The 24155-nt window shown below is 45.3% G+C and overlaps 1 protein-coding gene across 3 annotated transcripts; it reads left to right on the top strand.

Moving 5' to 3' along the window:
• The first annotated feature begins 6684 nt into the window (after positions 1-6684).
• On the top strand, positions 6685-23943 carry znf507 (zinc finger protein 507). Of its 3 annotated transcripts, none has more exons than XM_069174202.1 (7): positions 6685-6781; positions 8029-10560; positions 13860-13980; positions 14083-14191; positions 18786-18890; positions 22238-22372; positions 23470-23943. In XM_069174202.1, the coding sequence occupies exons 2-7, from the start codon at positions 8137-8139 to the stop codon at positions 23846-23848; spliced, it is 3273 nt and encodes a 1090-aa protein (XP_069030303.1). In that variant the 5' UTR covers positions 6685-6781; positions 8029-8136; the 3' UTR covers positions 23849-23943. The 3 variants fall into 3 exon arrangements, with proteins under 3 accessions (XP_069030303.1, XP_069030304.1, XP_069030302.1); XM_069174203.1 differs by having other exon boundaries at positions 8206-10560; XM_069174201.1 differs by having other exon boundaries at positions 6685-10560.
• The last annotated feature ends 212 nt before the right edge of the window (positions 23944-24155 follow it).

Raw genomic sequence — 24155 nt, forward strand, 5'->3', positions numbered from 1 at the left:
TTTTTTCCGTGCTTGCACTGTTCTTTTTTTTTTTTCTATAGTGGAAGAATATAAAACTCAACACTATTACCTCATTTTTTTTTTTTTTAAATTTAATTTCCGGTCAGTGGCTCCTGCTGAAGACATATATTTTACTATATATCTCACATGTATATATTGTTTCGTGCAAATTATTTCCCCAAATTTGGAGGCTGTAGCTTTTATAAAACATTATTCAAACACAAGAACATTTTGGAAACATTAAGAGCTCTTTATTTGCAGATTAGTATAAACACGGTGCTCTGGGGTAGGAAAGTCTATGTGTGAGTGACTCAAAATGAAATAGACTGTCTGAGCTCCAAGTACTGTAATAATGGAACATAAACATTTGGTGCATTGTGCTCCATGGCACAGAGGAAATATCAGACTTTGCGTTCACCAAAAAATTTAATTGCTGTGTTTTGGCCTTTTCATAGAAAAAAATACAGAAGACCTTATTGCTGTGTGTGATCAGAAATCTGAACACAGAGCTCACAGTGGCAAGAAAAATGTCTTCATTCATATCATAACACCAGCATTCATGGCCAAAACCCCTCGGCAAAATAACACGGGCACTTCTCCCAGCAATCCCCTCCACTGTTACCTCGCTCTCCTCCAATTCCTCCATAATAACATGATTCATATATTTGATATGGCCCAGATAGATCATGAAGATGCATTATTTCCCATTCTTCAAGTGAAAGCATTATTATGCCGTGCTTGTTGTTGTTAGTGCCGGTGTGTTGGTGTAGCGGTCACTCTATTTTTCTTTTCCAGGTGAGCCATGGCTGTAAGATTGGCCGGGGCACCAGAAAGAGAAATCACACTGGAGAGGAAGGGAAATCGGATCAGCGAGCACAATAAAGCAGAAACTCCAAAGAAAATGACCTGGGAAGCAAGCCACATGACCACGTCTCAGTGTGTGTGTGTGTGTGTGTGTGCATTAGTGGAATATATTTTAAAGGGAAGAAGGACTGCGATACATATAACTACAGGCTGTCGTTTTGTTTGCTCACTCTCGTGGTAAAATGGAGGACATACATCGTCTCTTATTGCCTAAAAAAAAAAAAGAAAAAAAAAAAAAAAAACCTGAAAAAAGGGCCCCACAATGTAATTCCAGCTGCCCTTGGGTGTGGCGTAGTGCTGGTCACTCAGGGAGTGTGCTGCAGGAGTCACATGGCTCAGATGGATCACATCAATTTGCTACAAAAACAATATACCCTCACTCCTTCCCACATCTCTCCCCCCTTCATATATTCTTCCTCCCCTCTCCATTTTTCTCTACTTTCTCTCAGCATTCAGTCCATCATCAGATAATGAAAGACAAGAACAAAACACACAACAGATCTTCTCTGTACATTCTCTCCTTTCTCCCTGGACTACTTTCTTCATTGACACTGTATATTTTTCTTTTCTCCCAATTTCACTTTCCTTACTCGTTTTAACAAAAAACATCACTCAAGGTCAGTATGCTGGGCTGATACTGATCAGAAAACAAAAATATGAATGTTAAACTCAACAGTATAGGAAAACACAGTTACAATTTGGTTCAATTAGAAATTGCGCGATGTATCTGTCTCTCTTTGCCTGCTGTCCATTCCCCACCAACCTGAAGGTCACTACTGCCCCCCCGTGGCAGTCTTTGGAATAGCATAAGGGAAGCACGCTTTAAAACGAGCAGATGCTGAGTAGTGGAGGACATTTGCACCACCAGACAACAAACACTTTGGATTATTTTTTTTCTTTGAGTCTTTCATTTGAACTGAACACTTCATAATTATTATCATGAATAGATACTTATTCATGGCTAAACTCTGCTTCCTGGGATGTTTGTGAAAGTAAAGAGAATTGTCTGAAACTAAATAATTACAGTTTTTTGATTGATTATTTGTGAAAGTATCTCTGAATAGGGACAAAAATAAGTAAAAACGAAGGCTCAATATTACAGCTACTTTGCTGGTGGACACTACACCAGTCAAAAATAACCCAGCATGTATGTCTTTGGACGGTATAGAGGAAGCTGTGGTAGTACCTGCAGAAAACCTACAGAAGCATGTGGAGAACACGCAAACTCCACACAGAAAGGCCCCAGCTGACCAGCAGGTTCTGTGAAAGGAAAGTGTGAACCACTACAGCAAAATATCCTATACCTCAACAATCTACATCAATTCAATTCAAACAACGCAGTGATGTAAAAAGTTGAAGTTGTGCTCACAGCATTTGCTGTGTTAATCGCACTTGTCATCAAAACATCTGAACAAACTCAAAATGTTTTGCCACATTTTACAAACTCTACCATTTTAAATGAAAAGGCCTTGAAAACTTGTTCTATCAACCATTTTCTCTATAAAGGTTTCCTATGAACACAAACATGTTTTTTTCACAGATCAGTTGGAAAACAATGATGTAATATTTGCGCACCAGAAAGAATTTAGCAATACCTAAATCTGTGCGTGATCTGTTTTTACAATGGCCTGCCTACATCTGATGAAACCACACCTACACACTCCTGAAGAAGGTCATTTTGGTGGTGTCTGAGTCTGAATGATTCTCAACAGAACTAGAATACTGACTTTGGATGAAAATGTTATTGAGTTGTATTCTGGCTGAGTGTAGGAACCTATCCTAAAGCTTTGAATTGAACATAAGTTGGTCTCCACTGTTGCTTTTCCTTTTGCACATTTCTCCATTTCACTCTCCACATGGTGTCTTTTCTTTCCTTCATTCAATCAATCCCTACTCAGCCGTGCAGTCAGAAAAAAATAACAAACCCTGAAATGAAAGCTTAAACTGAAGTATTACTTTAATACTTCAATAGAAATAACCTAGTTCCAACATTTTGAAAGGAGCAGGCTCAGTTGCCCGAGGCTACACTGTAATGTGTGAGTGAAAGTCTATGGGCTGTCACTTCAGATTAGAGAACAGCCTCAGTGTGCCGATGACGGAGAGGCAACAGGGGTAATAGGAGGTGGAAGGAATTACAGTTCATAAAAATCACATATGAATGGTGAAAGGCAACAATGAAAGATATCATTTTCAGCACAAGCCTGTTTTACACCAATTGGGCCTGAATTACATTTTGTGTATTTGTGTTGGTTTTTGTATGTGTGTGTGTGTGTGTGTGTGTTTGTGACATTTTGACTGGTTCTTCCTTTCTCATAATACTTCAAAAGGCTGTTTGAGGGTTCAGCCTTGGTTTAAGGCTTTAGGGCAGAACTGGGTTTAGGTTAGGGTGAATGTAGACGTTAGGCATCAACTGTAGTTGTGATGGTGGATGTTGGGTTAGGGACTGAGGAATGCATCATGCAAGTGACTGTCTGCATAAAAAGAAGTACAAATGTGTGTGAGTGTGTGTCTGTTTCTATGTCTAACTGTACTGCTCCAAATCTATTTAGCTGACATTGACAAAACCTCATCTCATATATTCATCAAACATCTGGAAATGCACACATGTCTGGATTGCTGAATTTTTTTTTTTTTCTGCACGCTGCAAATTAATCTACCATTTAATATTTACAAACTGTGATTTTTATGTTTGAGGTTGTAAAAAGCTTCAGTACAGTTATTGGACTTTGAGCATAAAAAATGTGACATACAGAGTAAGACAGTTATTTTACAAGATAACATTGATCAATGACATCATCACAAGCATGACGTACAACTAAAGGATTTTCAAAGGTACGATACAGACTGAAAGTGCAAGTGTTTAATGGAAACAATAGATGCTCTATCAGCTTTCATTTTTTTATTGTCAAGCCCTACATTTTCCTAAGAATAGGACATTTTATTGGTTACCTCATCGCTAAGAAGAATCATCAACAAATACCACAATCACTGATTCCCAAACCATCCAGTTGTGTGCTGTTGAGTTTCCTCTGAAAAATGTTGTTCATTTAATCTGGTCAGATCAAAATTAATAATAAATAAAATTTGATCATTTTAAGTGTTATATGGGTGGTACCTTTTGTAGACCTGGTGTTCTTGGTCAAAAATGGACAGTCAATAGAAAGGAATGGGCTACAGTTATTTTATAAAGGCACATGTCCATTCAGCAGATGGACACAATTCTTCTCCCAGACCCCCGCATACACTACATGTGTTTGAGCACAAGCACACACCCACACATACACACAAACACAAACACAAACACACACCTCACTCCCGTCTTGGCTTCCCTCTTAGGAACCCTCCCTCTGCCGGATCTGGACACACACACACACACACACACACACACACACACACACACACACACACACACACACACACACACACACACACAGGAACCTATTGGCAATTCTCACAAAGAAGAATTCACACAAGAATTTACTGGCAAATACTCTCGTGAGAGGATGACGTCATCCTGGTCTGTGGTTTCCGTCAACATTCTGGATGTGTTGGCCGGCAACACGTTTGTTGTGTGGATGGAGGTGATTCTTCAGGAAGAGACTATCCCGGGAGGAGTTGAGTAAACCCATGGTGTCACCCGTCATTCAAAGGCACCGACATGTCACTCCAACACCATCCTCTGCTGGACTGTTAAGAGATATACCAGGAGCAGAAGAAAGATCTACAGCTGTCAGAGAAAGAGGAGACGAAAGAAAGAGGTGCGATCTGTGTGCAGCGAGACATGTCAACGTATAAATGCATATATTTGCAAACCACATGCAACAACCAACACGTATTGTCCAACACAGATATACTGATTGTGAACATTTCAATATTATTTCCATTGTTACTGTTGTTATTTAATGTGTTCAGACACATTTTATTGTTATTTTAGAACAAGGTAGTTTTCATGTGTAGTTTTGGGCTTTCTGTATAAAGTGGGTTTTGGCTGATGATTTTTTTTTTTTTTTTTTTTTTTTTTTTTTAATTCAAATCGGGTTGTTTGAGCTCAAGTCAATGACACCTTCAGACCATAAGTAGAAAAAAGAAGTTGAGAACTTGTAATTTTAACTAGAGCTTGAGTTGATGTAAGCTTAGTTATCAGGGCAACAATCAATGTGGTTTTAAAAACGTTCCTGAATTGTGACTGGAAACACCGAACTGCTGCAAATACACTGCTCTAATGATCCACCTCACTCGAACAAGGAGAAACTCACATTACACAAAAAGTAGATGAGAATATAATAAGCTGCTTTTACGAAAGATCTGTGGGTTCATTTTTTGGAGGACCGTCTCAGAAGTAAAACTACGGGAGGACTGATTTTTGCTAAATTTGATGTTTAACACCTAATGTAAATAATTCTACCTATAATTTATAATTCATAAATAGTGGCTTGCTTACTTGCTGTACATCTCTTGGCCATTTAATTTTGACATATTTCAATGGCCTTAATGTTTTGATATATTTAAATGTATGGGCTGCTCTCCTGTTTGAAATCAGCTCTTTAGTCTGACTTCTCATTTGCATTTTTGTGAAAAACAAATGTGAGACTTTGGATGTTGAAATTGCTCATCTGATCAAAGTGATTAGCAAAACACCTTTGTCAAAATACTTACAAAAAGCATAAAATAAATCTCTATTGCGCAATCAAAAAGAGGGCCTCTGTGTAGTCATTGTTTAAACTGGGATGATTCAGTGAAAAACAAATCAGGCAAGTGGTGAATGCCATAATGTTTGATTCAGCACCGAAATAATTACCAAGCCTTCAAACAAATGCAGCGACACTCTGCACCTTCGAGCATGTCCCCGTATTTGACTAGAATTTGTGCAGACTGGTGGGGGCCAGCAACTGATCTGTTATAGTTAACTGATTATAGTTTTATAATGTATAGTTGGGGGAAATTTCAGCTCAAGTAAGCAAAATAAAGTCACCAGACTACCTTCAGTAAGACAGTTGTATGTTTCAAGTGTAACTTGCCTCCACCATTGATGTTAGTGGTATTAATGTACAGTATTGTAAAACTATAGAACGTGTTGTAGAATTTTCCTCCAGTTAATGTGCAAATACTGTAGATCAATGAGCCACTAGGGGGCAGTGCTGCTCTGTATCTGCAGCAGGCCTCCACAGACACCCGAAGCTGATGTGCAGCAAGTGGACCACAGTCCATTTACAACGATAGCTGCAGTAAAATAAGTCAGATAATACTGTTTCAGTGATGGTTTTTTTTGTTTTGTTTTTGTTTTGAGACATAATGGGTGTCAGAGTGTGTTTTCATGTGTGTTTGGAAATGCATTTGTCTGTTTGGTAGCAGGTCACAAATACACATTTCGAGCATGACTCAACATTTACTAAACATTGAGCAGTGGATCATTATTCAGGCTCAATAACTTGTTGAAGTTCAGTGTTTATTGCATTTATTGCGCATTACCCATTTAACGCCTTCACGCAATGTTGCTATACAGTCTATAGTTTATTTTCCAAAAAGGGGCTGACCTCGAGACATTTTTACAAAAAAACATCAAAGTCTTTTTTAGCTCTCACAAACGTAACTCGCCAATGATTGTTTGAATTCCTTAAAATTGTGTTCATAATTTAAAGCATAAAAACCGAGCTCATTATTTTACTCTTTATTTACTTATTGAATTCCACGTCGTTTGAAAAGCCGACGTGCACGAGCGCCTGGAAGCAGAAGCCGGCAGCAGCCTGTCAATCACCGGTCACCTGACTCCAACTCGGAGTCACGTGACCGGTATTCCATCCTCGCCATTTTGCAATGTGGGAGAGAGAGAGAGGCTACTTTTTTTTTTTATGGCTAACGAATAAAACAAAGCAGTTTTATGCGTTGAGGACAAAGAGCGTCGAGCCTTTCCGTGTCAGTGAGTATATTTCCACTTCAATACAACCGCGCGCTCCTCCGTCACTCATTAACCCCGAAGACAACTCCGATGTCCTTGTATAGTGATGCGGCGGGACACTCGCGTGTCTGTCTCTCTGGGTGTCCGAAGCTAGCTGCGCAGCTAGCAGAGCGCCCTGCTGCTTTCTGCTTCGTGTGATCTCCGGACGTGACGACCGTGTCTTCGGCTCACGTTAGACCAACACCTCGGCACGGAGGCTCCTCGGTCGGAGGCTGTGTGACGTCAGTCTTCAGGGGACTGTCGGTGGACGCAATATTTTTAGACCCTGACCTAACAGGTGCTCATCTGAGACGGGTTCAAGCACATGATGGGGTCCACGGGGAGACCGGACTCGTGTCGGTCACGTTTAACCGGACGGACATCCGCCTCGATGGACCACAGCAGAGCAGAGACGAGTTGAAGCTCTGTTAGTTGGTTGTTTGTTTGTTTGTTTGTTTGTTTGAGGGAAACATTTCGACGTCTTAGTGACGCTACAGTTTCGTCAGCTGCACCGTAAAGAAGTCCAATGTTGTGGTTGTCCCTTCCCCAAAATATGTATCCTGCATGTTTTGATGTGGTCACACAGAAGCAGAAGTGGGAGAAAGAGGAAGATCAGTTGTGGTCAGAAAGTGAGAAAGAGGAAAGTGATGGATGTGAGGAGATGAAGGGAATTCCACCATGTTTGACTCCGAGATAAGTTTGTAAACAAATGCACATGGTGCTCCTGTTATGAGGTGTGTGTTGACCAGTGGAGACTCCGTTCATCCTGATGACCCCCTCCATTAGACCCTGGTCCAACAGAGCCGTGGAGACTATCGGGAATATGTATATACGTGATTTTAAAGGGATTCTAACTCATTGTAATACTTTTTTTTTTTTTTTTTTACCACTGCAGAAAAAAAGTTGCTGTTTAATAGCATTATTAACTTTTATTTAAAAATACAGAAATATTTCAAATTCAGTGCTGGAAACGCGCACACGTACTCGGACTGTCCCAACATCACATTTCCGTTGTACGATCGCGGCCAAAAGATTTCCCTCGAACAATATCTGTAGATATTTGGAGAGAAAAAAAAAAAAAAATCAAATTCCTGTTTATTTGTTGCATGTTTTTGGGCAAAGGAGTTTCTGAGTGTGAAGGAGATCAGTGCTTTAGCGAGGGCTCCGTCCTCACGTCCACTAACTGTGTCTGCTTTTATTTTCTAATCCATGTACCGAAACACCGTCAGCTGACCTGAATCCCCGGCTCCGCCTCACGTCTCTGACGCCGCCGAACAAATGACCGGGACGGAGAAAACACCGAGGAGCCGACTCCTTACGGGGGCTTATTGGCTTGAATGCCACGGTGTGCCACGTGGCACCAAGCGGACCCACGACTCACGTCTTTGTTTTCTGCTGTCTGCCAGGTCATGGAGGAGATCGGCGGTGCAGCTGTACTCGTCACGCACTCCTCCGCGGCCTCCTCTTCCTCCCCCGCACCTTCGGCGCCGGGATCCCAAACCCCGCACGGCCCGGAGGAGGACGCCTCTCCGAGTTTTCAGCGGAAACAAGCTGATAATTCTCTTATCCAGGTCATCCAGAAGCTCAGCAAGATCGTGGAGAAGCGGCCGCAGCGGCGCTTCGCGTCGGGGGGACAGAAAAGAGTCCTGCAGCCGGCGTCCTCGGCGGGCGGAGACGGAGGCGAGGAGGCGTCGAGGGGCAGCCGCCAAGGCTCTCCTCATAAGAAAATGAAGAGGAGCGCTACGGGGGAGGCCGTCGCCGACGCCGACGCGCTCCCCTCGCCCGTGTCGGGCGACAGCAACAACAACAGCATCGCCTCCGCGGTAACGGAGGTCGACGGCAACCCCGACGGCGGCGACCACAAGCGCACGGTGACGTGCTACCAGTGCAGCCTGTGCCCGTACCTCTCCCAAACACTGTCCCTGCTGAAGGAGCACCTGAAGCAGCACAACGAGCAGCACAGCGACCTCATCCTCATGTGCTCCGAGTGTCACTTCACCTCCAGAGACCAGAGGCAGCTGGAGGCGCACGTCAGGCTGCACTTTGACAACCGGGGCGACCGGACGAGGGCCTCCGCTCATTTGGACACGTTCAGCGAGGGGAAGGGGGAGGTCCTCCGAAAGCAGGGCGAGGACTGGACCGGGGACCGTTGCGGTACGGGACCCGAAACGATCAAAAGCTCCGAGGAGCTCCCGCAGAAGAAGAAATGGTACAGCTACGAGGAGTACGGTTTGTACCGCTGCCTGATCTGCAGCTACGTGTGCAGCCAGCAGCGAATGCTCAAGACGCACGCCTGGAAGCACGCCGGCCTCGTCGACTGCTCCTACCCCATCTTCGAGGACGAGGACGAGGGTTCGGCGAGGAGAGAGGCCCAAACTGTTGCGGGCAATGCGGCGACCAGAGAGGAACTAGTTGTCCTCTCCCCAGTTCTTCAAGAGAAAAGCCTGCAAAAGCTCCCCGCTGCCTTCAAGCTCCAGCTCTGCATGCCCGCGGCTGTCGAGAACAAACAGGACGCGGCGAATCTCCCCGTTTCTCGTCTCAAAGAAAGTCCAAAAACAGAAGAGGAAGAGGGGGAAAATGCCTACCCCGTCAAAGACCTGACCTCCGAGGAGCCCGCGGTGGAGGTGCAGGTGACGTCCGAGGCCGAGGCGGAGATCGACGGTCGCCACGACGGCGACTCCGTCACGGACAGCTTGCTGTCGTCGGCTCAGAAGATCATCAACAGCGGTCCCAACAGCGCGGGTCACATCAACGTGATCGTGGAACGCCTTCCCTCCGCCGAGGACTCCGTCATGGCGTCCAACCCGCTCCTCCTCGGCCCAGACGTGGACAGGGACGAGAGCTTACTGGACGCGAAAAAGGAAGAGCCGGAGGAGGTGGTGATCAGCGGCGGTCCCGGCAACACCACCGACAGCCGGCCACCGGGAGCCGATGTTAAACCCTCCGTCACTAAAAGCAGCGACTCTCCGAGGGATGAGAACATCCCGCCGGCCGGTCGCAAGAGGACTCACTCCGAATCCCTGCGCCTGCACTCGCTGGCTGCGGAGGCCTTGGTGGCGATGCCCATGAGGACGCCCGAGCTGCCCGGCGGCTCCAGCGCCAAGTTCAGCCTGAAGACCGTCACGACGCAGGCGCAGAGCCCGCACGTGGGCCAGAAGCTTTTTGAGGTGACGACGGCGGGACAGAGGGCTTCCGACGGCGGGACAGCAGCGGCGCTATTAGACCTGGAGCTTCACGGCGACGGCGGCGAAGAGCATTTAGGGCCACTGGGCCTCGGGGAGGAAGACGAGGAGGGCCCCGCCGCCAAGGCCGGCATCAGCCTTTCACTGCTCACCGTCATCGAAAGACTCCGAGAGCGCTCGGACCAGAACGCCTCGGACGAAGACATCCTGAAGGAGCTTCAGGACAACGCGCAGTTCCAGCACGGCGCCATAGCCGGAGTGGTCACGGGGAGCGGAGCGGGGGGCTACGTGTGCGGCATCCCCGGGACGGACGGGGCGGCGGGCTCCGCTGACGGCGGGCTGGTGGATTACATCGCCGGCAGCGACAGGCCGTACCGCTGCCGCCTGTGCCGATACAGCAGCGGCAACAAGGGCTACATCAAACAGCACCTGCGGGTGCACCGGCAGAGGGAGCCGTACCAGTGTCCCATCTGTGAGCACATCGCCTCCGACAGCCAGGACCTGGAAAACCACATGATCAACCACTGCAAGACCAGGATGTACCAGTGCAAACAGTGCCCGGACGCCTTCCACTACAAGGTGAGGAGACGTCTCCGTCGCTTCGCTGCATCTGTAAAGTGTAACCCGGACGTTCCCGTGTTCCAAAATATGAACCGTGGAACGGCCTCCGAGGTTTTCATCATGTCAGAATGGGCCGGAACGGGACCGTCCCAGGACCACGTGGGCAATTTCTCTATGATATCGATATTGGGATATTAGACTGGATATTAGATTAGATTTAGGATATCTAAATACTGCGATATGGCGTAAGTGTTGTTGTTGTTGTTGTTTTTCTGTTTTTAAAGGTGCAGTCTGTAAAAAGCTTGTAACAGCACCGTGTACATTATGGGGTGTTAAAGAATCCCTTCAGCGTGCAGGCAGTCCGCCGGCAACGAGTCTGTTTGACCACCAAAGACTTCTTTCCCTGAGCGCAGCGTATTTATTGATTACATTTTTTTTAAACCGTTTCAAATGTTCCTGCCGCGTTTCTTCCAACACCGTCAGCGTGACGAGGAGCCCGCAGCTTTTGTTGCGCTCAGCGTTTTCGCCTTTTTGCCGGTCGCACAGAGTTTCAAAACGTTTTAACTAAGTGGGTAAAACGCCGCATTCGTCACTGTCACTTTTTAACCAGCCGTCCAAACACGGCGAAGGAGGGGCGGGACAAATGTCTCAAAAGACCCGAGGTCTTCTTTTGAAATGAAAGGTCCACCTTTACGCTGCGACACTTCCCGCTCCGTCCGTTCGATCCGGGCTCCTTCCAGCTTCAGCTCTCCAACCGAACCATGTCACCGGGAGATGTTTCCTCGCACACCAAATCTCATGAAGCGACGGAGGTCGGCGTCGCCGCTCTTCCTCCGGGCGTCGCCGCTCTTCCTCCGGGCGTCGCCGCTCTTCCTCCGGGCGTCGCCGCTCTTCCTCCGGGCGTCTTTCCTTCGTGCAGAGCGAGTACTTCACGCCGTGCAGGAGTTTCGTACAATCGGTATTTCTGATAACGCAAGCTATTTGTAAAATACGAAATGTTCAACACATAATTTGACTGCTGCGTCTGCGGATATTCGGTATCATAGCAACCAAACCTACAGAGACCAAAGTCTCAGCTATAAAAGAACAAAGGGAAAGAAAAGAAAAGAAAAGGAAAGCTGCACTCCCAGCCGGGCGTCCATTTTTCGATCGGAAGCAAAGCTTCGGTGGAAACTCTGAGATGAACGTTGGAGGAGGCGGTTCGGCCGCCGGGGAAGTTGGCCTCAGTATGAGGACGCAGGCAAAAAGTTCAAACTGAGAGAGTTTCTAATTACAAAGGGTGGAAGCTGGCCGCGTGCTGTAATGTCTCCGTAATAATATGATATAATTACATCTAATATCTACGTACTAATATGCTGTAATTACATCTAATATCTACGTACTATGCTATAATTACATCTAATATCTACGTACTAATATGCTATAATTACATCTAATATCTACGTACTAATATGCTATAATTACATCTGATATCTATGTACTAATATGCTATAATTACATCTAATATCTACGTACTAATATGCTATAATTACATCTGATATCTACGTACTAATATGATATAATTACATCTGATATCTACGTACTAATATGATATAATTACATCTAATATCTACGTACTAATATGATATAATTACATCTAATATCTACGTACTGATATGCTATAATTACATCTGATATCTACGTACTAATATGCTATAATTACATCTAATATCTACGTACTAATATACTATAATTACATCTAATATCTACGTACTAATATGCTATAATTACATCTGATATCTACGTACTAATATGCTGTAATTACATCTGATATCTACGTACTAATATGCTGTAATTACATCTAATATCTACGTACTGATATGCTATAATTACATCTGATATCTACGTACTAATATGATATAATTACATCTAATATCTACGTACTAATATGCTATAATTACATCTGATATCTACGTACTAATATGCTGTAATTACATCTGATATGTACGTACTAATATGCTGTAATTACATCTAATATCTACGTACTGATATGCTATAATTACATCTGATATCTACGTACTAATATGATATAATTACATCTAATATCTACGTACTAATATGCTATAATTACATCTAATATCTACGTACTAATATACTATAATTACATCTAATATCTACGTACTAATATGCTATAATTACATCTGATATCTACGTACTAATATGCTGTAATTACATCTGATATCTACGTACTAATATGCTGTAATTACATCTAATATCTACGTACTGATATGCTATAATTACATCTGATATCTACGTACTAATATGATATAATTACATCTAATATCTACGTACTAATATGCTATAATTACATCTGATATCTACGTACTAATATGCTGTAATTACATCTGATATGTACGTACTAATATGCTGTAATTACATCTAATATCTAGGTACTAATATGCTATAATTACATCTAATATCTACGTACTAATATGCTATAATTACATCTGATATCTACGTACTAATATGCTGTAATTACATTTGATATCTACGTACTAATATGCTGTAATTACATCTAATATCTAGGTACTAATATGCTATAATTACATCTGATATCTACGTACTAATATGATATAATTACATCTAATATCTACGTACTAATATGCTGTAATTACATCTGATATCTACGTACTAATATGCTGCAGTTACATCTAATATATACGTACTAATATGATATAATTACATCTAATATCTACGTACTAATATGCTATAATTACATCTAATATCTACGTACTAATATGATATAATTACATCTAATATCTACGTACTAATATGCTATAATTACATCTGATATCTACGTACTAATATGCTATAATTACATCTGATATCTACGTACTAATATGCTGTAATTACATCTAATATCTACGTACTAATATGCTATAATTACATCTAATATCTACGTACTAATATGCTATAATTACATCTGATATCTATGTACTAATATGCTATAATTACATCTAATATCTACGTACTAATATGCTATAATTACATCTAATATCTACGTACTAATATGATATAATTACATCTGATATCTACGTACTAATATGCTGTAATTACATCTAATATCTAGGTACTAATATGCTATAATTACATCTAATATCTACGTACTAATATGCTATAATTACATCTGATATCTAGGTACTAATATGCTATAATTACATCTGATATGTACGCCCGAGGAGGCGTTACTGAATTAGAAGGGCGAGTCCGCCGACGATCCCTGCGAGCTGTTCATGAATGTGTTTCTTTTTGTTGCGACCCCTCACCGCCCGTTTTAGAGTCAGTTACGGAGTCACGAACGAGAGCACCACCGCTCGAGCGGCGACGCTTCGGCAGCGCTGACGGCCGTCACCGAGACCGCGGCCACGACGGAAGAACCCGAGCGGCCACCGGACGAAGGTACGGCGGCCTCAGGACGCCCTCTCTCTCTCTCTCTCTCCTCCTTCCAGCGCCGGCAATCAAGGAAGTCCAAAATGTCTTTTGTCTCGTCCTCTCTTCCAGATTGCGGCACGCAGAAGACGTACAAGTGTGACGTTTGCAACTACACCAGCTCTACGTACGTCGGCGTGAGGAACCACCGGCGGATCCACAACTCCGACAAGCCCTACCGGTGAGTTCTCTTTAGACCACATAGAAATAGGGCTCAGGAAAGGAGACATTTACACCGGTTGCTTTCTTTTTCTTTTGTAGGAGTTACTGATAAAACAACAAATGTAAATGACGCACTTCGAGCAACAAAGTCCTGAATTTGTATTTCCTGTGTTTTTAAGTATTTGCAAAATAAGACTCAAATGTTCATGTTCAAAACGTCCATCTGAAAAGATAAATTAGTCCTGTCACTCCCGGATTCTTTGTATGTTGCCAATAAAAAATAAGAGGAAAAACAAAGAGTGCAGAACTTACAGAAACTGTTTTAATAATACAGAACCAGCGATCAGACATCAACTCTTCATTCAAGTCGTTCACGCGCCGCTATTTTTTAATCAGATTCTAATCTGGAGAATGAAACCACGTTGAATTATTGAAGCTACATGAACATAACACATTATTTATCAACTGCAAATGCTTCAGAAGTCGTTGAGTCAGTTTGTGGAATCATTTCATTTCCATTGTGTCCGTTCAGCGCGTGTTTGTTTGACTGATGAGCAGAACTGAATGCAGCGATCCGTTTCTAACACGTTTGCTTATTAAAGTTCTACTTTTCATTCAGAGAAAAGTTGATTCTGAACGTAAATACGCTTTTTTTTTTTTCTTCTTCTTTAAGAGACGTGTATCAGTTAAAAGAAAATGAATTCTCATTATTAGGTGCTAAAATGTCACTGGAGGTAGTTCACTGATACCGGTGATGAATATTTCTTTTGTTTTGAAATATTCCTAAACTATGTCTTTGTGCACTGGAGTAGGAACACAGTAAACTGTTGTTCTTCTTATAGTGTTCATGGTCAGTCAAGTCTGACACGAGGGCAGTTAGACTGGATGTGTTTGATATGTTTGCAGTCACACTGTTCGAGGTATTTGCAGGAATTGCAGTAGTTTTTTGTATTTATTTTTTTATGATAAGTTGATTGAACGCCTCTCATCCGTCACAAAGTGAATATAAACTTCACAGTCTCGGATGCTATTTATTTTGCATGCATTATTCTGCTTCAACACCATTTTTATGAGCTTTGCATTATTCATGTAAAGACCCACAATCCCGAGATTAGAAGCAAAATTGAAGTTTGAAGGTTGTGGGTAACGGCCGTAAGGGAGAAGAACAGGTTTATTAGTTTTTTTTTTTTTTTAAATGATTTGTTCAGTGTCCTGTGAGGTCGCGTCGGCGGCCGGCGAGTGTTTCAATTTGACTTTTCGGTTCCTGTTTTGATGCACGGGGAAACGAACGAAAGCGTTCGCACACAAGTCCTGCCGCTTTAAAATGTACATGAACTACACTCGCAATTTCCGATCGGTCCATTAGATGGCAGTAAAGGGCAGGTGATGCTCAGACGTGATCTCACAGTCACACCTTGTCTCCGGTCCAACGTGCAGTTCTCGGGTCTACGTCGGCGTTCTGCTCTCGTCCTCGTGCTTTCGTGAGGACGGATGACATTCTGCTTGAAATGAAATTAGAGCTGCGGCAGGAATTCCAAAGAAAATCCAATTATTCAGTTTTAGGCAAAAAAAAAAGCAAAGAAGCGGTCCTTTCGGGTGTCCAGCTTCCATCACACTTGACATCCGTGTCTGCTCACGTACAACAACGTATCTCATTTAATACACGTTTACAGTGTGGTGATGCTAAAAGAAGCGTTTGCACCAGAAGTACAGTTTGAACATTTCCCTGCTGTTTGGTGTCGCCGCTTCAGCGATGCGGTCTCAAGACGCGCGACAGCGTTTCACCCAAAGTGTGCCGCGGCGTTGAAAGTTTCAGCTGTTCTGTCCCCGTGCCTCGTCTTTGGCGATAGTACTGGTCGGACAGTAACGCCGTCTCCGGCGTCGCCTGCAGATGTGGACGGCGTAGCGACGAGGCCGAGGAGGCACTCGCAATACTTTGGGTTTTTGTTTTGGTGCTGTGAGAGAGAAAAAAAAAGAAAAAAAACCCGCATCAGCATTCATTTCACAGAGCTTATGCAGAACACAACACGCTCTCACCGTAGACTTGACCTTGTGATTATCGCAGCCAGTCGGTGTTCGCGCACATCTCGATCTGCCCTCTGACATCGGACCGAAGACCACCGCAGGAACACGGGGCGCAGCGGGCCGGGAACCATTTTAAACCCCTTTTTCGACTCGACTCACCTTTGGCGCGAGGTACTTTTCCGCGTTTGTTTTTTTCGCTGCGCTGGAGGCACGAAACCTCGTCTTCAACCCGACACGCACGCGCCGAATCCTTTCACATGCAACCAAACGCCGGCTCAGTTGACTGGGGGGGGGGGGGGGGGGGTCGACGAATATGAGAAAACACCACCGCTAACAGCTCGGCGAGCCGGTAACGGAGGGTTGGTGGAAGACGTCCCGTGTCGAACACGCCGTGCTGTAATGAGTGCGATGACTCGGACCGACCGGTGGTCTGCGGTGTTTTTGGGCTGAGCTCCCTTTGAACCTCCACGGAGGTGATATCAGAACTAGTACCACGGGTACTAGCCACAACTTTTACACAATGGGAAACTAAAGAGAAGTAGTTCCTGGGCCTAAAGGTTCCGGGAACTTAAAGGACCTCAAGTGGAGACTCGGCCTACAGCATAAAACCGTTCTGTTCTTCTTCCTTGTTAAGGCTTCGTTTTTTATACCGCGTTTAATGACACTAAACCGTTTTACAGTTTGCATTGAGAAGCATATTCACCATTATTATTATTATTATTGTGCTGCGTTTCATGTTCAGGGTGGAATTATTATGTTCTGTGTCATTAATACTTTAATCTGTTGAAGCTACAGACGGTTAGTTCAGTTTAGAATAACAATTTAAAACGGGGGGGGAGCAGGGGGGGGGACTACTCGACTGGCTGCAACGTAAAATAACAAAATCGGCATTTTGATTTTTGGAATGAACATGTTGTATGTTTAGACTGTGAAAACCCGACGTGTGTAAATGACAGTTGGACGTTTCATGGAGGACTGCGTGTTTCACGGAGGACTGCGTGTTTCAAGGAGGACTGCGTGTTTCACGGAGGACTGCGTGTTTCACGGAGGACTGCGTGTTTCAGGGAGGACTGCGTGTTTCACGGAGGACTGCGTGTTTCAGGGAGGACTGCGTGTTTCAGGGAGGACTGCGTGTTTCACGGAGGACTGCGTGTTTCACGGAGGACTGCGTGTTTCACGGAGGACTGCGTGTTTCAGGGAGGACTGCGTGTTTCACGGAGGACTGCGTGTTTCACGGAGGACTGCGTGTTTCAGGGAGGACTGCGTGTTTCAGGGAGGACTGCGTGTTTCACGGAGGACTGCGTGTTTCACGGAGGACTGCGTGTTTCACGGGGGACTGCGTGTTTCAGGGAGGACTGCGTGTTTCACGGGGGACTGCGTGTTTCAGGGAGGACTGCGTGTTTCACGGAGGACTGCGTGTTTCAGGGAGGACTGCGTGTTTCACGGAGGACTGCGTGTTTCACGGAGGACTGCGTGTTTCACGGGGGACTGCGTGTTTCACGGAGGACTGCGTGTTTCACGGGGGACTGCGTGTTTCAGGGAGGACTGCGTGTTTCACGGAGGACTGCGTGTTTCAGGGAGGACTGCGTGTTTCACGGGGGACTGCGTGTTTCAGGGAGGACTGCGTGTTTCACGGAGGACTGCGTGTTTCACGGAGGACTGCGTGTTTCACGGAGGACTGCGTGTTTCAGGGAGGACTGCGTGTTTCACGGGGGACTGCGTGTTTCAGGGAGGACTGCGTGTTTCACGGAGGACTGCGTGTTTCACGGAGGACTGCGTGTTTCACGGAGGACTGCGTGTTTCAGGGAGGACTGCGTGTTTCACGGAGGACTGCGTGTTTCAGGGAGGACTGCGTGTTTCACGGAGGACTGCGTGTTTCACGGAGGACTGCGTGTTTCAGGGAGGACTGCGTGTTTCACGGAGGACTGCGTGTTTCATGCGTGCCGGACTGTTTCTGTTCAGGCAGCAGTAGATGGACTCTTAGCGCCACCTGCTGTTGTGATTAGATAATTATTCAGGAAAAACAATCTTCAGCACGATCATCATGGTGGAAAGATTGGGCCAAAAGTTGCGTTATATTTTGTCTTTGTCGGATATCCGTTTTTGCACAGACACGATGTGTTTGTTTTGAAAGCATGATGTATTCCAGACATATTGTATATTTGTTTGATGGGTCCATTTTGTATTCGCAAAACCAAATACGTTTGTTCGTCCGCGGTGTTTTTGGGGTTTTATGCCAACAACACCGTTTGTTTGTGAATTGCCGGACTTCAGTGGAACATGTTTGGTTTTGGCAGGAAGTGAGCTCCCGGTCAGCCTCTCAGGAAACCTTGTACAGGGCAGTGAAAAAGACAAAGTGCTGCGAAGTAGAAAACGTTGGGATTTGTTCTTTGTCTCAAAGTGTCAACTTCCCCCGTTTGGCTGTAAATCTTTTCCATCCCTGCAGGCTACGAGTGGAAAGAAGCAGCTCTTTGACCTCCGAACGCATCTCATTAAACTGGACGCTCTGTCTCCGTGTTTCCTCACATCTCGTCCTCGTACCCCCACCCTCCCCCTCCCCCCCTCCCCCCTCCTCCTCCCCCCACCAGGTGTTGTAGCTGCGACTTCGCCACCACCAACATGAACAGTTTGAAGAGTCACATGAAGAAGCACCCGCAGGAACACCAGGCCGTGCAGCTGCTGGAGCAGTACAGGTGAGGAACACCAAACACTGAGAGGAACGCTCTCCATGACAACCGGACGTCTGGGGTGAGGATGAAGAGCTGCATCTGGATTGTGTGTGTGTGTGTGTGTGTGTGTGTGTGTGTGTGTGTGTGTGTGTGTGTGTGTGTGTGTGTGTGGTGCTAACAGCCCGGTGATTACCGAGAGGAGAAGGAGAATAGAAGCCTCACACTTGGTTCGGTATCTTCAACCCTGATTGAGACACTGATTGTTGAACACTCGTCATCAGCACCTTCGTGGTCTGAACGCATGTTTCCATATCGTAAAACGTGGCGTCGACAATGCTGATCTTTGTGTCTTCCAACGGGCGCTGAAGTTATGTAGCGCGGCACTTTCACAACACACGTGAGAGTTCTTCAGAACCGCAGCAGCAGAGGACGAGATATTTCTACTTTTAGGTCACTTTCACACCTTTTGTGTTTTACGCAGAAATAACCGTTTTTGAGCATTCGTAGCCCACGACAACCGTTTATTTGAATTATATGAATCTTGAAGAAGAGTGGAGAGATAGTGACCGAGTGACCGCACAGATACCAGAGTTGTGGCTGTCATTGTAAAATACTTTTGAAATTCTGTGACTGTCGGTGCCAACTCTGACCTTAAAGTAAAACATAAATCAGCCAGGATGGCATTCAGAGAGCGCAGACCTCCACCGAGGCCAGTAGTTCCCTCTTTATCATGTGAAACTGCAACCACAACCACGTCACATTTCTGGCTGTATTTCCGTTTGTGTGGATGTCACAATAGTTCCAGTTTAAGTGCTGCGTGACGCCTGCTGCCGTGTTCTACCCGAGACTGTGACGTGGAGCATTCCTATTACGGGACGGCTTGTTTTTTCATTACGGAGCTTTATTGCTATATACTGAATATTGGTATCAACTTGGTACAAAGTACAGACCGGCAACTACGGTTCGCTCCACGGACTGTCGATAAAAGTGTCTGAAATGAGTCCGATGCAGAAGTGTCTTAAGCTGCGATAGCACAGAGTGCAACTGACAAAAAGCCTCCAGCTCCGTAAACTCCGATTCAACCTCAATAATAACATTAGTAGAAGTCAAAAAGTTTTCCCACAAGTTACCAAGGTTTTGTTAACTAAAGTCCTTCCTTCCTTATTTGTTTTTCTGGCCGTCCATCTGAAAATAATCAGAATTATTTATAAGAATTATTTAGAAAATCGCCCTTGAAAAGCTGTTTTTGGAGGCGTGTCTTTTTGATTGACAGGCTTGCGGTGCAGTCAGGTTACGGCTATCGGTGGGCGGGACATAGTATCATTGTGTTTCCAATCAAATGTGCCCCCCCCCCCCCCCCCCCGCGCGTCCAAATATGGTCACTTCCTGCTCCAAACCGCTCCGAACTAGAAAGATGTCGACGGCCAAAGTCTGAACTGGAGGCTTCATAACAGCCGTTCACAAACCGACGGGTGACTCACTGCTGGCTGACACTTTGTTCACTTACTTTTGAATGAAGTGCTAAAATACCCGGAGTGTGACACAAGCGTATCATATGCTGTAACTCAATTTCAAGTAATAATTCTTTCACACATGAAGAACATGGATCTGGGAATAGTCGTTCGCTGTGACACAGTTCGGTGGACAAATGAACACGTCAGAGTTTGTTTGACTCGTGTTGTCAAAAGGAGCTGCTTGAGGGAATTCATAATTCATCATTTTTTCTTTAATTTCCTGATTACGCTTTGATCAGTCGAGCATGAAGCAAAACAATACAAACAGCACTAATGATTTTTGTCAGATATGAAAGGCTATGAAATAACATGGATGTACGTCATATTCCACTTTTGAAAGCTCCATCAAACCACCTGTCAACTGGAGAAAGGTTTTCTTTTTCTCTGAAAAGAAGTATCCAGAATAAACAGCTCAGAAGTAGAAAGAGAAAGTGGATAATTAAACGGGCTAAAGTCAAGTCAAGTATATTTATATTACACATTTCATATGACGGGAAAACGGTGTGCTTTAAAATGAAATGCAAAATAAACAAAAACAAATTAGGCAAAGCTGACATGATAAAAAACATATGAGATTAGAAGATATTACAGTAGAAGGAAATAAGACGGGGAGGTTTTTATTATAAACAACAATAACACTGGTTTTGAAATGGGAGTTTTATCCGTTATTGACATCCTTGAAACAACACATTTTTGAAAAAGATGTGATTTTATCCTCCTTTTAAAAAGAAGATGTTGTCGTAGCAGGTGTTGGTTCACGTGGTGGAGACTTCCACAAAGTAGCAGTGATGACCGAAGGCCCCCATACTGCCAGCAGCTTTACGATTAACTCCAGGTGCAGCGAGGTGACCTTTTGCGTAATGATTTCAGCGATCTGTCCTGCGTGGACTCGGGGAGCTAAAGTCTTCCATAGATTTAAAATCAAAGAGAAGTGTTTCCAAATCGATCCTTCGCTTCGCCGGGAGCCAAAACAGGAGCGACGCGCTCAAAGCTCCGGCTTCTCGTCAATACTCCGGCTGCAGCATCCTGAGTGAGCTGCAGCTTATTTCTAAGCCGCTTCTGACAGTCCGGCAAAAAGTGCATCACAGTGATCTAGTCGACTAGAAATAAAAACGCCCGAAGCGGCCTCACGCCGTCCGACGGCGTCACGGCGCGTCGCACTTTCTAATACACATCCGAGACGATGGAAGGCAGCGTTGGAGTCACCGGATAAGTGATTCTGGAAGTTGAGATCAGCGTCCCAAACAACATCCAACTTTTTACTGACAGGGCAGTGGAGAGAAAGCTGCCTCGGGAACCCGCCGAAGGGACCTCGGGTTGAACCTCGTCCAGCTGCGACGACGTGTCGGCCGACCAGTATTTGACATCAGCAACACACCGGATGATGTCATTCGTCGGGTTACTCAATGGACACGCGGAACCGTGTCGTCGCCTCACACCAACGGGGGATTTTACTTCAGCTCGGGGTTGTTTTTATGAAGAACCGTTTCGTCGTCGGCTTTTATGAGGAACGTGCGCTTGACTCCTTCATCCTTTGTGACATTTGCAACTGAAAGCATTTGAATAAGTCTCAAACCCATGATCCATAATTCTTTTAATTTGACAAATGACTTCAGCAGTTTGCTGCAAATCCTATTTCCTCTCCACTTTATTTTTCCATCCCCCGCCCCCTCCCCCTTCCCTTCCCCCCGTGGAGTGTTGAGTCAGGATGATAGAAAGTAGGAGAAGGATTAGTGGAACCTCAGTACACATATTAAATCAACTCCGACTTGATACCCCCCTCCCCCCGCCCTCCCTCTGTAGGCTCTTCGAGGGCTTGTATATCCGCTGTCTCACGGTTCCTCTCCTCTCTTGCAGGTGCTCTCTGTGTGGCTACGTGTGCAGTCATCCCCCGTCGCTTAAGTCGCACATGTGGAAGCACGCGGGAGACCAGAACTACAACTACGAGCAGGTTAACAAAGCCATTAACGAGGCCATCTCCCAGAGCAGCCGGTAAGCACACCAGGCACACGGAGATCAGGGTTTCACTTTTTCTCTCCGGTTGCATTCTGCGTTTTGAACGCGTCCGCGCCGACAAGGATTTCGAACGCCTCGACTGCAGCTCGAGCTGCATCACGCAGTCTAGAAATTCAAAGGTGACCTGTGGCGCTGTTTTTGGAAACAAAGAAGTCGTGTTAATATTCAGTGTTGCTCACAGAAACACATTATGTATCCTGAAGGCCTAACTAACGTCTTAAATGCCTTTTCTGGCCTGGTGAAATATTTGTAAAGCCTTTTAAATGCCATCTACATTATTCACATTAATGTAGCTGCAAAGAAGCTACAGATTGTAAATCGTAAATGAGCCTCACGTCTTCAACTCGGTAGATCTTTACTGTCAGCGCAGTTTCAAGGTGGACGAGTTTCACCAGTTCAGAATCTGACCAGCTGTGAAATATGATTACTCACCACGTCTCCCTTCTGTTCTGAGTTATAGTGTTAGACAAAGGCCAGAAAAGAGGTTTTGATCTCTCAGTTAAGCTGACCTTTGCCCTTTTGCATATAAAATGAGCTCACTTCATCATATTATCCTGTCCGATATTTGTGTGAAATGTTGTCATAATTAGCACGTGAATTAAATGAGTTGTGGCCACAAGCGTGTTTTCTTTGGTCAGAAGGACCTTTGATCTCCATCTTTGAGTCCAAGTGAACATTTGTGCCAAAGTTGAAGAAATATTATCAAATCCCTCCAGAGAAATCATGTTAACAAAAATGGGACGACATAAGGTCACAGTGACTTTGACCTTTTGACCCGCAAAAGTAGTTCATCTTTGGGACAAATGAAATGTTTGTGCCAAATTTGGAAAAAAAAAAGTATATCCTCAAGATGTTCTGTTGACTCTAAAGCTGATTTGATAGAACTAATACAAATGACCTGGATATTATTCTTCAGTTTGGAGTTTTTAAAGCGTATTCAGCCTATCGTAGGGAGAATGGATCATTGGCAGCACTTCATGCACGCATCCAAATGTCATTTAAGCAAGCAGAAGTTTCCCTCCGACTCAGCAGTTGAATCATCTTCTCCTTCTTCTGTCCTCCGTCTCCCTCAGAGCTCCTCAGAAGTTGTCGGCGGTGCTGGAGTCGGCGGCCGAGCGTCCGGCGGGCCGAGCGTCCGGCGGCCGAGCGTCCGGCGGCGGCCCCGCGCTCCAAGGACAAAGCCCGGGGCCCGGTGGAGCCTCCGCCGACTCCCGCGTCGGCTGCAAAAGCCGGTCCGCCCGCCGACATCTCGGCGGGCCTCCCCACGCCTCCCAGAGACGCTGCACAGTGGCCCGGCGACGCCCCGAGCCCCCCGGGCAAGGACCCCGCCCACCTCCAGCCTCTGCCCCAGAGCCAGGCGCGCTCGGGCCAGATCCCCGTCCCGGGCCCCGCCATGGAGTACTGCGTGCTCCTGTTCTGCTGCTGCATCTGCGGCTTCGAGTCCACCAGTAAAGAGCGGCTGATGGAGCACATGAAGGAGCACGAGGGAGACATCATCAGCATCATCCTCAACAAGGAGCAGCAGCAGCAGCAAGCGGGAGCCCAGCCGAGCCTCCAAACAGCAGAGTGAGACACCCCCTCCCCCCCCCCCCGTCCCCCCTTGTCCCTCTCCTTATAACAACACTCACCCTGTGCTTCTACAGATCTGCCCACAGAAGTATTTCATCCTGATTCTTTACCTCAAGGAGGCTGTCGAGGATATTGAGCTGCAGCCGCTTCACATGGACTGCAGGCTCGGTAGATGATGTCGTGGCTCTGC

The sequence above is a fragment of the Embiotoca jacksoni genome, unplaced genomic scaffold, assembly GCF_022577435.1.
Source record: "Embiotoca jacksoni isolate LCO1_2020_lvr unplaced genomic scaffold, fEmbJac1.0.p SCAF_6, whole genome shotgun sequence".
Lineage (NCBI taxonomy): Eukaryota > Metazoa > Chordata > Actinopteri > Embiotocidae > Embiotoca > Embiotoca jacksoni.